The 14,879-nt window shown below is 46.2% G+C and overlaps 1 protein-coding gene across 21 annotated transcripts in view; it reads left to right on the top strand.

Annotated features, from left to right (window-relative positions):
* The window catches only part of MAP7D3 (MAP7 domain containing 3), a 1,121,308-nt gene that overhangs the window by 202,253 nt on the left and 904,176 nt on the right, over positions 1–14,879 (top strand). For all 21 annotated transcript variants that reach the window (XM_085607948.1, XM_085607945.1, XM_085607942.1 and 18 more), the window contains one exon: positions 6,301–6,464. In XM_085607948.1, the coding sequence (XP_085464074.1) occupies positions 6,301–6,464 (164 nt within the window). The remainder of the gene's footprint in view (positions 1–6,300; positions 6,465–14,879) is intronic.

Here is a 14,879-nt window from a genome sequence, read left to right as displayed (position 1 = left end):
TGTGCAAGCCACGTGTCCCGTACCATTCACCTTCTTCACAGTCTGGGATTCTCACTAAATTACCCAAAGTCTCATCTCCAGCCCGCACACGTACAACAGTACCTAGGTGCGACTATAGACACTCTGGCGGCCACAGCTCAGCCAAATTTAGTGAGGATCAACGGCATACAAGCGCTGATCTCCAAGTTCAGACCCAACCACTCGCTTCCAGCGCGAGTGTTTATGCAGTTGATAGGCATGATGGCCTCCTGCATCTTCATAGTCCCGCACGCGAGATTACATATGCGCCCACTTCAGGAGTGCCTAGCACGTCAGTGGAATCAGGCTCAAGGACAGTTGAAAGACCTAGTGTTGGTGAGCGGTCGGGCATACAACTCTCTGCATTGGTGGAATCCACAAAACCTTTGCAAGGGCCGACCGTTCCAAGAGCCTGTTCCACAAATAGTACTGACAGCGGACGCGTCTCTCCAGGGATGGGGAGCTCATGTACTCCACTACACAGTGCAGGGACTATGGACGACACAACAGAAGAAGATGCACATCAACCTTCTGGAACTGATGGCAATCTTCCTGGCCATGAAGGCTTTCAAAGTACATCTGTGCAACAAGGTCGTGTTAATCCGGACGGACAACATGACCGCAATGTACTACATACAGAAGCAGGGAGGGACACACTCTCCACAGTTGTCTCATCTGGCTCAGAGCATGTGGAAGTGGGCCATTCAGAGGAACATGTTCCTCATGGCGGAACACCTCCCCGGCAAGGACAACCAGATGGCGGATCTGCTCAGCAGACACAGCCACCAGATGCACGAGTGGGAGTTACACCCATCGGTACTCCAACCGTACTTCCAGCAGTGGGGTCACCCAGAAATAGACCTATTCGCGACAAGCGAAAACGCAAAATGCCAAAGCTTCGCCGCCAGATTCCCACACCCGCAGTCGCAGGGCAATGCGATATGGATGAACTGGTCCGGCAAATTTGCGTACGCTTTTCCCCCAGCACCGTTAATACCGCTGGTGGCTCGCAAACTCCGACAACACTCCCTGACACTCGTCCTAGTTGCTCCCACGTGGGCACGCCAGCCGTGGTACACCACCTTCCTCGAACTTTCCGTGGTACCGCATCAAAGGCTGCGGATCAAACCCGCGCATTTGACGCAGAACCATGGAGAGGTTCAGCACCCAGATCCGCAACAGCTGAACCTGGCGATCTGGCTCCTGAAGTCCTAGAGTTTGGCTATCTCAATCTGCCACCTGACTGTATGGACATCATCAAGGAGGCCAGGAGACCCACTACAAGAGCTTGCTATGCAGCCAAATGGAAACGGTTCGTCATTTATTGCGGTAATAATGACATTAACCCGCTGGACGCATCCATCCACAACATCATATGTTACCTCTTACACCTATACCGATGCAATCTGGCGTACACCTCTATACGTGTCCATTTGACCGCAATATCAGCCTATCTGCAAACCAGGCAGCACCTCTCTCTCTTCAGAGTGCCTGCCATCAAAGCATTCTTGGAAGGACTCAAACGAGTCATTCCACCTAGTCACCCACCGGCTCCAATGTGGAACCTCAACTTGGTCCTCACACGCCTGATGGGTCCACCCTTTGAACCTCTACACTCATGCGAGATTCAATTCCTTACCTGGAAAGTAGCCTTCCTGGTAGCGATCACTTCCCTAAGAAGAGTTCGTGAACTCCAGGCACTAACCGTTCAAGAGCCATTTATTCAGGTTCACGCCAACAGGGTCGTACTACGTACCAACCCCAAATTCATGCCCAAGGTAATATCGCAGTTCCACATGAACCAGACTATTGAACTGCCCGTTTTCTTCCAAAACCCACAAACTGTTGCAGAGAGGGCATTACATACACTAGATGTACGGAGGGCCCTCATGTACTACATCGACAGGACTAAACCCTTCAGGAAGACAAAACAACTGTTCGTTGCCTTTGCCCCACACCACAAAGGTAACGCCATCTCCAAAGCAGGGATAGCCAGATGGATAGTTAAGTGTATTCAAATCTGTTATCAAAAGGCAAAACGCACATTAACTATTCCACCACGAGCCCACTCAACACGCAAGTTGGGGGCTTCCATGGCCTTCCTAGGAAATATTCCCCTGCATGATATATGCAGAGCAGCCACATGGTCCACTACACACACATTTACAAAACACTATTGCGTAGATGTGCAGTCAAAACAGCAGGCAGCTGTAGGACAGGCTGTTCTCAAAACACTTTTTCAGACCGCTGCAGCTGGCACGGGTAGCCGCCGCCAATAGAGGGCACTGCTATGTATTCTATGCACAGATATGAATTCAGCAGCCCACATGCCTCGAACTGAATATGCTACTTACCAGTATGCATCTGTTCTTGGCATGTAGGGCTGCTGACATTCATATCGCCCTCCCTCCTCCCCGGCGCCTGTCGCAGCTGCAGCTCTCAGAATTATTGCAAGCATGGTCATCACTTTCTGTATCTACTCCATCACTGCCACAATGGCGAAAAACAATCTGAGGATGGAGAGGATGCCCATGCGCACTGTAGTCCAGGGGAGGAGTCACCTATCCAAGGATACTTCGAAGACTCTTCCAGGACAACAACGTGCAAACATCCGGACCCAACACTAGGCGGCGATCTATGCACAGATATGAATGTCAGCAGCCCTACATGCCAAGAACAGATGCATACTGGTAAGTAGCATATTCATTCTGTTACCAAACCAACAATTGCACGTTTGATTTCTTCAGCGATATCTTTCTGCCATCAGAAGGCTGGCAAGCCTCTTCCTTCCGGAGTGAGGGTGCATTCTATCAGGGCGATGTCCTCCTCCACTGCCTTATTCGCTGGTGTACCCATTCATCAGATCTGCCGGGCAGCTACGTGGTCCAGCAGGCACACTTTCACGAGGCACTACTGCCTGGAGGCAGTCAACGAAGCCGATACAGCAGTGGGCCAAGCAGTTATTCGCAATCTTTTCAAATAAGATGAGCCTCTGTTACTTCCCTCCTCCTTGGGTTGTTATCAGTTTTGTGATTCTATGATGCTATGTCATTGTATTTCATGCAACTTTGATACTGGCTCTTCAGGCTGCAGAGTACTGCTCACTAGTCTATTCAAGAATGTGAATCTATGAAAGACACCCCAATACTGGAGAAGAACAAATGTTACTTACCTGTAAACTGTGGTTCTCCAGTATTGGTGTCTTTCATAGATTCACATGCGACCCACCCTCCTCCCCTCAGAGGCTCTCTTCTCCTCATAAGACTCTTTTGTCACTCTTGTGCTACGAAAATCTGAGGACCTGAGCCTCTGAGGAGAAGGTTCTAGAGGGTGTTTGCGCCTGATTGCATGCAGTTTGGACTATAAAAACTACATGGATATGTCAATAAAGTGATTTTTTTTTCAATGCATTCCTATGTGTCAATGTTTTCCTATGGTACTTTTGACTTTGTAGGTTATTTTAAAATACATGATGTTTATTTATATATATATATGCATTTTATTCTTGTATATTTTTATATATTTATATAGCTGAGGCTTATTGCTTTTTTTTTTTTATGTACCGTGGGACTCCCACTTCGACGGGGAATATTCAAGCATGTGCATCTATGAAAGACACCAATACTGGAGAACCACAGTTTACAGGTAAGTAACATTTGTTCTTCTTGCGGGATGTTCGTATACAGACTGACTATGTAAAGCGTAACCAGATATTCTTCTTGTTCTTCAAAGTGTTGGCCTTCCAGAAGGGTAATAGCTTGCATTGTTTCTTTTATATAGCTGATAGTATCCCCAACTAGAGGTTTTAGAAAGGTGTCTACATACTTGGCAGGTCTTTCCAGGATGGAATTCACTCCTGAGATAATTGGTCTTCCGGGAGGATTTTGGAGATCTTTGTGGACTTTTGGGAGGGCATATATTATTGGTGTCCTTGGGTTTTCATTGATCAAATACTGGGCTTCTTTTTTAGACAACCAACCTTCCTCTTCTCCAGAACTTATCAAGGCGATAAGTTTGTGTTTTATCAAGTGTACAAAATCTTCATAAGAGCGTTTGTAGTGTTCCTCTTGGGTCAGTTGTCGTTCAACTTCAGACTCGTATTTGTCTTGTTGCGGAATGACGATGGTGCCCCCCTTGTCTGCGGGCTCAAAAAGTAGCCAGGTCCTCCGGGGTTGTTGAAGTTGCTGGCCACAAGAGGTGCCGGGTTGTAGCAGGAGCAGGTTCGAGGGTCGACAGGCCGGTAGGGCTGGGGCCAAAGCAGTTGGTGTCTTCCTCGTTTTAGCAGCTGCACGGCAGGTCTTCTTTCTTCTTGCTCTTCTTTGTTTTTCGGAATCTGGAATCTAATGAAGGAAGGTTCAGGGTGCCCCTAAATACTATATTTAGGGGTGTTACAGGTAGGTAAAGGGCAGGGACCAATGGGTCCCTGCCCTGGGGTGGGTACACCCCCTATCCTGCCACTCTCCTGTGGGAGGGGGGCAGTAGCCTAGTCCTGATTGGGCAGGGCCTCCCATCTTCAAGATGGCGAGCGCCTGGAGATGTGCTTCACCTCGCCTCTCCCACCTGAGGGGTGGGGTTGGCAGGCTGGCACATCCCCTGTCCTTATTTGGGGTTTCCGGCCTGTCTTCCCGCCAGAGTGGGGGGGAGAACCGGTGGGGGCCAGTTTGCTGGGTACAGCAAGTGGCCTGGGATAAGCTCACAGAGGCGGCATGCCTTTGAAGCTTCCCCCTGTCCATCCTGGGGGAGGAGACCTAGCACCTCGCCCAGGATGTGCATTGTTGCAGGCCCAGGAGAGCGGGGGCTCTCCTACCCAGGGGTCCAGCAACATGTCTGCTGTGTGGCAGCCTAGACAGCCTCCCAGACCAGACATGGATTGTAGGTTGGGTTTCAGGGGGCATCTCTACGATGCCCTCTGGGGTGCTTTGTACATTAAATCCCACACTGGCATCAGTGCGGGTTTAATGTGCTGAGAAGTTTGATACCAAACTTCCCAGTCTTCAGTGTTGCCATTATGGAGCTCTCGGCACCATGTACTCTTAAATGGCAGCACTGCACTTACAGTGCCCAGGAATGGACCTGGGTACTGTAGGGGCACAGGGCTCATGGTCCTGTGCCCACACCACCGGCATAGGGCACCCAGCTAGAGGGTTGGCTGATGTATGCCAGGGCAGTGTAGGTGGTGGGCATGGCATACAGGGATGTGTGCCATGTCGACTCTTTGTTTTGTTTTGTACCCAGACACTCAGCCTGCAAGGGCAGTGTGTGTGTGTTAGGGTACAGGGCCTCTAAGGGTGGCACAATGAGTGCTGCAGCCCTTAGAGGCCTTCCATGGTCACAAGGCCCTGGGTACCTAGGGTACCATTTACCAGGGGCTGACATGTGGCCAGGGTTTGCCAATTTGGGTTTGAGTTTTTCTTTTTTTCTAGGGAGGGAACATAGGCCCTGGGCAGCTGATTGGCAGGAGTCCAGGGCATACTCAGTCAAAGTACATTCAGCAATTCTGCAAAAAGTGGGGGCATGCCATGCAAGAAAGATGGCACTTTCTCACAGTACTACATGCACTTTTTCAATATTCTGCAACATCCTTTGGCTAGCCACCACTTTGGGAAGAAATGCTTTACATTCTATGCAGAAGATGTGTATTTACAGCTACATGTGCCACGAACGGAAAATGCTACTTAACCTGGGAACATCTGTTCGTGGCATGTAGTGCTGTAGATTCACTTGCGCCCACCCTTCTCACTGGAAACCTTTGGTTGTTACAGATGTCCTTTTTCGTTACCTTCATATCTTCATCCTTGCATGGTAATCATTGTGCTTTTTCATGCTCTCCATCTCCAAAAATGTAGGTAAACTGTTTAACTATGGAGTCAATGCTCATGCGTATTACCAGTCATAGGAGGAGTCACTATACCTAGTGACTCGAAAGACTTCTTCAAAGAAAAACAGTTTGGACGCATCCGAGCCCAACACTAGATGGCAGGAGTACACAGAGCATGTGAATCTACAGCACTACATGCCACAAACATGTTTGCAGGGTAAGTTACATTTTCCTTTCAGTTTTTTACCCTCAGGAAAATACTTCTAAAATAACACACCTTAAATGAAATGCAAGGTAAGAAAATCAGTGGTTAATGCATTATTTGACATTATTAAACCTTCTTTTAGTTGTACTGTGCCTCTTTGTGTCAATATTTTTGCGATTTGTATCTGTGTGTTATTAAAGCTCTCTCGGGGGAGTTTAATCTATATTTTTAGTTCATTTGTAAATATTCTCTTTTCTAGCTGCCAAAGAATCTCAGATGATTGAAAAGGAGAAAAAAGCAAAACTGCAATATGAAAAGCAAATGGAAGAACGACAGAGGAAAATGGAAGAACAAAAGATGAAAGAAGAGCAGCGAAGAGCAGCAGTAGAGGAGAAAAGGAAATTGAAAACAGAAGAAGAAAGGGTATGATACCAATTGCAACTTGTATGAAAATTTTTGTTCAGACTAATATTTATTTAAATTACCAGCTTGAAATAATTTGTAACATTTGATATTCAATGTTGAAAAAAGAATGTTGAAAGCAAACAAGGTGAGGATGGACGGACCGCTGAACCTTTTTAGACACTCACCCCCAGTCAAAAAATGTTGAAACAAAACATCCAAGGTTAACCAATTCAAATGATTTGGTGGCAAATCACTACTTTTATGGTTTGATAAAGGCTATAAGATGTTCCAGCATTCATGAAAGCCTTAATTTTTACTCTTGGCATATAATTAAAACTACAACAATGTGTATTTTCTTCCAGACACTACCTTATTGCCATAATCTGAATAGATACCCCTCTGTTGTGAGATCCTTATAGAGTCCAGTTTGAAGGACAGTTCCATCTTCCAGATTACAATGCTGGAATTCATTATATTCCAAGGCATACTTGCTCAGTTCTCCTCTTTCTACTACAACTATGTACATCCTCCATTATCAATTCGTAGTGCTCTCAGTAAGCTTCCAACTCCATACAAAAGCCAATAATAAAGTTGTTGTTGAATGGTGGCATGTACTCCCTCTGCACTAGTGCCCTTTAGGATTTTGATTTTTAAACTCCATAAAAAATAGTACATTTGCCCTTGCAGTATAACAGTGGCACATTTAATTAAATCTTATTCAGAATATTGTATTGTACCACTCACCTATGAAAATATAAGTTCGAGGCATATGGGGTGTAGATCGTATACTGTTTGCATGGATCGCCATCTGGTGTTGGGCTTGGATGTTTGCACTTTGTTTTTGTCTTGGAAGAAGTCTTTTGTAGTCACTGAATGGGTAACTCCTTCTAAGGACGATAGTACGCATGGGCATCGACTCCATCTCCAGATTGTTTTTTTTCCGCCATCGGGTTCGGATGTGAATTGCTGCTCTCCGGGTCGGTGTCGTATTTGATCCCCTTTCGCCGCGCAATCCCTCACCGCTCGACGGTATTGTTTCGATTGCGTCTCCCTTAGACACGCATCCGTGAATTTAATTCGATTCCAGTGATCCGAAAACTTTCGATTCCAGTCGTTTACGCAGGCCGTTGGGCCCATCTGAGCCATCAGGCCCTGCGGTCAATGGAAAGAACTCCATTTAAAAAATGCCCGCTGTGTGGTGCTAAATGCCCACACACGGATCTCCACGAGGTCTGTAACCTTTACCTCAACACAAGGACCAAGATTGTGGGGCCTGTGCTCGCCGAGCTCGACGTCACATAATGTCGCTCTCAGCCGTCCTGGCGCCCAACGAAATCTTGGACGCCGAGGTCCCAGACCATCAACCGGAGGATGAAGACATCAACGTCTCCGAAGAAGACAACTCCGATGCCGATGATCAGCCGGCTACTCCAGGGCAACGGACCGCGAGGACCAACCTCAATGCCCCTGCCCCATCTAAAACACAGGACAATGCTCCGGTAACACCTTCGCCTTCGGGCTCAGGGCGACACCGAGATCATGCTTCCGATGCCCTGCCCTCGGGCCCGTCTCCGAAGTCGAAAGAAAAGCCTTCAGGTGGCTCGGGACTGAGCCACCCACGTGCCGATACCCACAAACCGTCCCCGGCACCAAAGCAAAAGCAAACAGAACCAGTGCCACACCAGTGCCACACCCTGGTCCTTCGGCACCGAAAATGGTTTCGATGCCGAAAACTTCGGCACCGAAACACGCAGAGGACAAGCCCTCAGCACCAAAAAAGCCATAAACATCTTCGGAGCTGAAAACAATTTCGGAGTCAAAGACTCCACTCAAGCAGAAGGATACCGCCTCCTAAAAATACTGAGACTACATCAAAGCACCGCTCGACGTCCAAATCGCCGGCTCCGAAAATAGGCAAGAGCGCCGATGAACTGTTTCTACCAGATCCACCGGCTCCTAAACAGAAAACCCTCTTCATTGACCCTCATACCGGTCAAGTAACAGCCATCGCACCTTAAAAAAGGAAATTGGACAAATCAGAAGCTCCTCCAGTATCCAAAAAGGACATTGCCACTTCACCTCTCAGACCCTCCTCCCCTGCTCCTTCTCTTCCAGTTCCTCTAAATATACCACTCTCTCCTTTACCTCTTTCCTCACCTGCAGCACAAGATGATGAGGATGACTTGGGGGATGGGAATTTAGACCCGGAAGGGCACGATGATGATGACATCGGCGCTATCCCACCTGACCCCTGGGACGATTATGGTAATGTCCCAGATATCTCTGAGCCTGACTCATATCCCTCTAAACCATCCCTTCCTGACGACAACATAGGGTTTGCTCAACTTATAGACATAGCTGACAAATATCATGGTGTACAATTACACTCTGATCCCTCGAAGTAGGATTTTTTGGTGGAGACTTTTACACAATTCCAAAAGCCCACCAGTATTCTACCAATGTTAAAAGGGATCATTAAACATGCCCCTGATGTGTTTAAAGACCATGTCAGGGCTAGAGCTCTTAACCCAAGGGTAGATTAAAAATATAAGGCAGCCCCAAGTGATCCTGCGTATATCAAAGGGCAACTTCCTTTAGATTCCCTCATTGTAACCAATGCCCGTATATGGGCAAACTCACAAACAGGTGATGCCCCTCCGCCAGACAAAGAATCTAAATTATTGGACGCATCTGGAAAACGGGTTGCGTCACAAGCGGCAAATTACTGGGGCATTGCCAACGCCCAGGCTTTGCTGGCCAGATATGACAGGGCGCATGAACTGGAGACACTGATGCAACATCTCCCAGACCAATATAAGACAAAAGCTAACGACCTCATACAAGAGGGAAAGCTTATCACGAACACCTCTAATAAATGTGCTCTGAATGCAGCCGACACAGCATCCTGCGCCGTTAACACAAGCGTATTACTGCGCAGACACGCATGGCTCCGTATATCGCGGTTCAAACAAAAGGTCCAGTCTCCGATTCTTAATCAACCCTTTGATCAAGAACATTTATTTGGGCCTACTGTAAACACATTTTTGGAAAACATGAAAAAAGATACAGAAACAGCTAAGTCTATGGGGGCCTTACAGTTAACAAACAGAGGTTCCTTTTGTCGCTCCTTTTATAGGGTCGCCTCCAAAGCCTTTGGCACAGGCAACACGTTTTCTCCCTAAAAGAACCCCACTCAAACTTCCTCTAATAAAGGATATTTTAGAGGAGGTACAGAGGAAATAATAACAAGGGATGAGGCCGCTGTAATAACACCCGCGCCTCCCGTACCACAAAACAGTGACTTTCCACTACTTCCTCCCGAACATTTCACTCCAGTCGGGGGAAGACTATCACAGTTCGTACCTGCCTGGAATTCCATCACCACAGACCGGTGGGTGAGACAAATTATCCAGTATGGTTACTGCCTGGAACTCACCTCTACTCCTCCACACATACCACCCAGACAGCGTCCCATGTCCACGGAACATGGCACGCTTCTCAAACAGGAGGTTCTCTCTCTCTTGCAGAAACGCGCAATAGAACCGGTTCCCCTACAACATTCAAGGCACAGGGGTTCACTCCCTTCACTTTCTTATTCCAAAGAAGGACGGTACTCTCAGGCCGATATTAGACCTCAGACCGTTAAACCTGTACATACAATCCGACTACTTTCAAATGGTCACTCTTCAACAGGTCCTCCCATTTCTCCAACAAGGTGATTTCCTTGCCACCCTAGATCTCAGACGCCTACTTTCACATTCCTATTCACCCTGCTCACAGGATATATTTACGGTTTGTGGTAGACTGTCAGCACTATCAATTCAAAGTGCTCCCCTTCGGGGTAACTACAGCACCCAGGTTCTTCACAAAATGTCTCGCAGTAGTAGCAGCTCACTTGCGAAGACAGCACATTCATGTGTTTCCTTACCTCTACGACTGGCTTATAAAAGCCAAGTCACGCAGTGATTGTGTGTACCACACACACACCAAACAATCCAACTGCTACACCGCTTAGAATTCACAATAAACCTCACCATGTCACACATTCAACTGTGTGTAGTGAAGACACACGGAAAGCAGGTAAGTAGAAAACACGTTTATTGTAGTAGACTGGACCTTCAGAGCAGAGCAGCGGCAGCACAGTGGCAAAACAACCAACTCCAACTGCCAACTCTAGAACTCCCCACCAGAACCCTGACACAGAGAAGTTCCACACAATAATGGTTCTAAAAACTAGCACAGATTACTACATGGGTCTTTCCTTAAAACAAAAACAAGATACAAAAAAATGAAAAGGAAAAGAAATACATTATGACAACTGGCCATACAAATCCTGAGAAAGGAAAAGACAGAGTATAACGAAAATCGTTGTTGCTTCACCCACTCAAAAACCTCCTGGAATTCATCATTCCATTCAAATGTCACTCCTTTCATAAGCATCCGTGACAAAGGTCTCAACCTACTCGCAAAATCCTGTACAAAACGTGAATAAAATTCACACATTCCCAAAAAAGATTTAATGCCAGATTTGTCAGCGGGAGCTTTGGATTTGACAATAGAATCAACCAAACTGGTCTTTAGGAGAATACCATTTTCATTGACTAAATGCCCCAGATATTCAACTTCTGTGATCATGAAAACGCATTTGTCTCTGTGTAATACCACACCACATTTCTGAAACCTGGACAACACTTCAGAAAGAATGGCATCATGAAAACTCCTATTGGGTGCAAAAATCAAAACATAATCCTGAAAAATAGATAGACCTTCAATCCCCTTCAGCATTTTATTCATCAGCCACTGAAAAACGGACGCGGCTGATGCCAAGCCAAACGGCATGCGAACATACTGATATGTGCCGAAAGGGGACACGAACGCCGTAAGATGTCTGCTGAAGCTAAATCCAATTTCCATTATTTTTTTTTGTATTTTTTTTTTTTTAGCATCTTTTAAACTTGCCAAAAGTTCATTGATGTTGGGCAACGGGTGAGAATCCACCCAGATTTCTTTAAGACATCGAAGGTCCACATAAACTCTCAACTCACCATTCTGCTTACGAGCAACCACCAATGGAGATAACCACAGTGAAGATTCAATCGGTTCTATTATACCCTTTTCACAAAGAGAATTAAGTTCACACTCTAAATCATGTCTCACACTAAAAGGAACATTTCTTAATTTGTGTTTTATAGGAATGACACCATCTTTCACTATGATCTTGTGCTGGAAATCTCTGATCTTACCCAGTTCACCAGAAAACACATTGGGAAACGTATTGGTCAAGTCTTCCAGATCAGGATTGTCCCTAACAACTAAAACTTGTTCAGATGACCCAGGTTTAAGTACCATCCCAAATAGTCCTTGGTGGAACCATCTCATCCTCGTCGCCATCAAAAGTGTAGTGAAGACACACGGAAAGCAGATAAGTAGAAGACACATTTATTGTAGTACACTGGACCATCAGAGCAGCGGCAGTGCAGTGGCAAAACAACCAACTCCAACTGCCTACTCTAGAACTCCCCACCAGAACCCTGACACAGAGAAGCTCCACACTATAATAGTTCTAAAAACAAGCACAGATTGCTTCACCATCCCACACCGATCAGTATCTGGGTGCCACAATAGATACTTCCAAAGCCCTTGCATGCCCCAATCCAGTCAGAATAGCAGCCATGCAAACTCTCTTAACAAGGTTTCAACCTCAACACTCACTACCAGCTTGAATGTTTAAGCAACTAATAGGAATGATGGCCTCTTGCATCTTAATCATACCTTATGCAAGACTCCAAATGTGTCCCTTACAGGAGTGTCAAATACATTGGTGGAACCAGGCTCAAGGTCAGCTTACAGATCTAGTGTAGGTGGACAGTCGCACACATCGCTCTCTGCAGTGGTGGAACACCCACAAAACCTTTCCAAAGGGCGGACGTTCCTAGACCCGTTCCCACAGATAGTGTTCACAACAGACGCATCGCTCACCGGCTGGGGAGCTCCTCTCCTAAACCACACCATTCAGGGTATGTGGACCCCTCAGCAAAAACTGCTCCACATCAATCACCTCGAATTACTGGCGATTTTTCTTGCACTAAAATTGTTCCAAGTACACCTCACAGGCAAAGCTGTCCTCGTCCGGACGGACAATATGACAGCAATGTATTACATACAAAAATAGGGGGGGACACACTCTACAGCTTTCACGCCTAGCACAGAGCATATGGAGATGGGCCATTCCTCAAAAAATATACCTCCTAGCAGAACATCTTCCAGGAAAACATAATCAAATTGCGGATCTGCTCAATCGTCGGAGACAGCAAATCCACGAGTGGGAACTTCATCCGCAAGTTCTTCATCCGTTTTTTCAGATGTGGGGCCACCCAGGCATAGATCTGTTCGCCACATATTTAATCGCAAAATGCCCAAGCTTCGCCTCCAGGTATCCACGCCAATTGTCCAAAGGCAATGCAATATGATGAACTGGTCAGGCAGATTTGCGTACGCTTTTCCGCCTCTCACGCTCATTCCCTTACTGGTGCGCAAGGTCAAACAGCAGTCTCTCACAATGATCCTGGTTGCTCCCACTTGGGCACGACAACCATAGTTCACAATCCTGCTAGAACGCTCAATAGTTCCACATCAGAAGTTACACCTTTCTCCAAAGCTCCTCACACATAACCATGGAGAAATAAGGCATCCAGCTCAACTGAACCTAGCGATCTGGCTCCTGAAGTCTTAAGTTTGGTTATCTCAACCTCCCACCAGACTGCATGAATATCATCAAGAAGCTATACGTCCTACCACTAGAGCCTGCTACGCAGCTAAATGGAAAAGATTTGTTATCTACTGTAATAACACCACAATCAATCCACTAGGTGCTTCAATCCAAAACATTATTGGTTATCTCTTGCATCTACAAAAATGTAATCTGGTGTACACATCTATACGATTACATCTTGCTGCCATAGCCGCTTACCTACAAAACAGACCACACTTGTCATTGTTTAGGGTACCTGCCATCAGTGCATTCATGGAAGGTCTTAAAAGGATAATGCCTCCCAGAGTTCCACCCTCTCCACAGTGGAACCTAAATGTTGTCCTTACCAGGCTCATGGGTCCCCCATTCGAACCTTTACGTAAATATGAGTTGCAATTTCTCACATGGCAACTAGCTTTTCTTGTAGCGATCACATCTCTCAGAAGAGTTAGTGAACTTCAGGCATTAACCATACAAGAACCATTTTTGCAAATACAACACAACAAAGTGGTTCTTAGGACAAACCCTAAATTCTTATCAAATGTCCTTTCTGCTTTCCACCTTAACCAGTCTGTTGAGCTGCCAGTCTTTTTTCCTCAACCAGACTCAGTAGCAGAACAAGCTCTCCATACGCTTGACGTCAAAAGAACTCTCCTTTACATTGAACGAGCAAACAATTTCAGGAAAGCTAAACAACTTTTTGTAGCTTTTTCACGACCACATAAAGACAATCTTATCTCAAAAGCAGGAATTGCTAGGTGGACTGTTAAATGCATCCAAATATGTTACCAAAAAGCAAAGCGTACATTATCCATTCCCCCTTGGGCGCATTCCACACGCAAACGAGGGGCTTCTATGGCATTCCTGTGAAACATTCCCATGGATGATATTTGTAAAGCAGCAACATGGTCAACTCCGCACACTTTCACAAAGCATTATTGTGCAGATGTGCAAGCAAAGCAGCAAGCTAGTGTGGGCCAGGCTATATTAAAAACACTTTTTCAAACCACTGCAACAGATACAGGTAACCACCGCTAAGGAGGTAACTGCTGTACAGTCTATGCAAACAGTATACGATCTACAGCTCATATGCGTCGAACGAAAAATGCTACTTACCAGTATGCATCGGTTCTTGGCATGTAGAGCTGTAGATTCGTATACGCCCACCCGCCTCCCCAGTTCCAGTGCTATCTTATTTAGATACATTACACATGGCCATCTTTTCTATATCTTTCTAACTCCATCCTCACCCTACATGGCAAAACAATCTGGAGATGAAGTCGATGCCCATGCGCACTATCGTCCTAAGGAGGAGTCACCTGTCCCGTGACTACAAAAGACTTCTTCCAAGACAAAAACAAAGTGCAAAAATCCGAGCTCAACACCAGATGGTGATCACTGCAAACGGTATACGAATCCACAGCTCTGCATGGTAAGTAGCATTTTCCATTCCTCTGCGCTTGTGAAGACTCATCCATGGACTCTGTAAACTTGCAGCTGAAAGTCAGACACAAATCAACAAACCCTCCACTGCCATGACAGTGGAATGAGATTCTTGTGGTTATACTCACTATTTGGTTTATGTGAAATATGATGTGCTTTACACATGCAACTTCACTTTGGTCTCATCTGTCCAAAGGGCATTGCCCAGAGGTCATGTGGTTCAGGCACATGCAGTTTTC

This window comes from Triturus cristatus, chromosome 5_2 (genome assembly GCF_964204655.1).
Source record: "Triturus cristatus chromosome 5_2, aTriCri1.1, whole genome shotgun sequence".
Lineage (NCBI taxonomy): Eukaryota > Metazoa > Chordata > Amphibia > Caudata > Salamandridae > Triturus > Triturus cristatus.
Note: the sequence above shows the minus strand (reverse complement) of the source record. Positions and strands in the feature narration are given on the sequence as shown.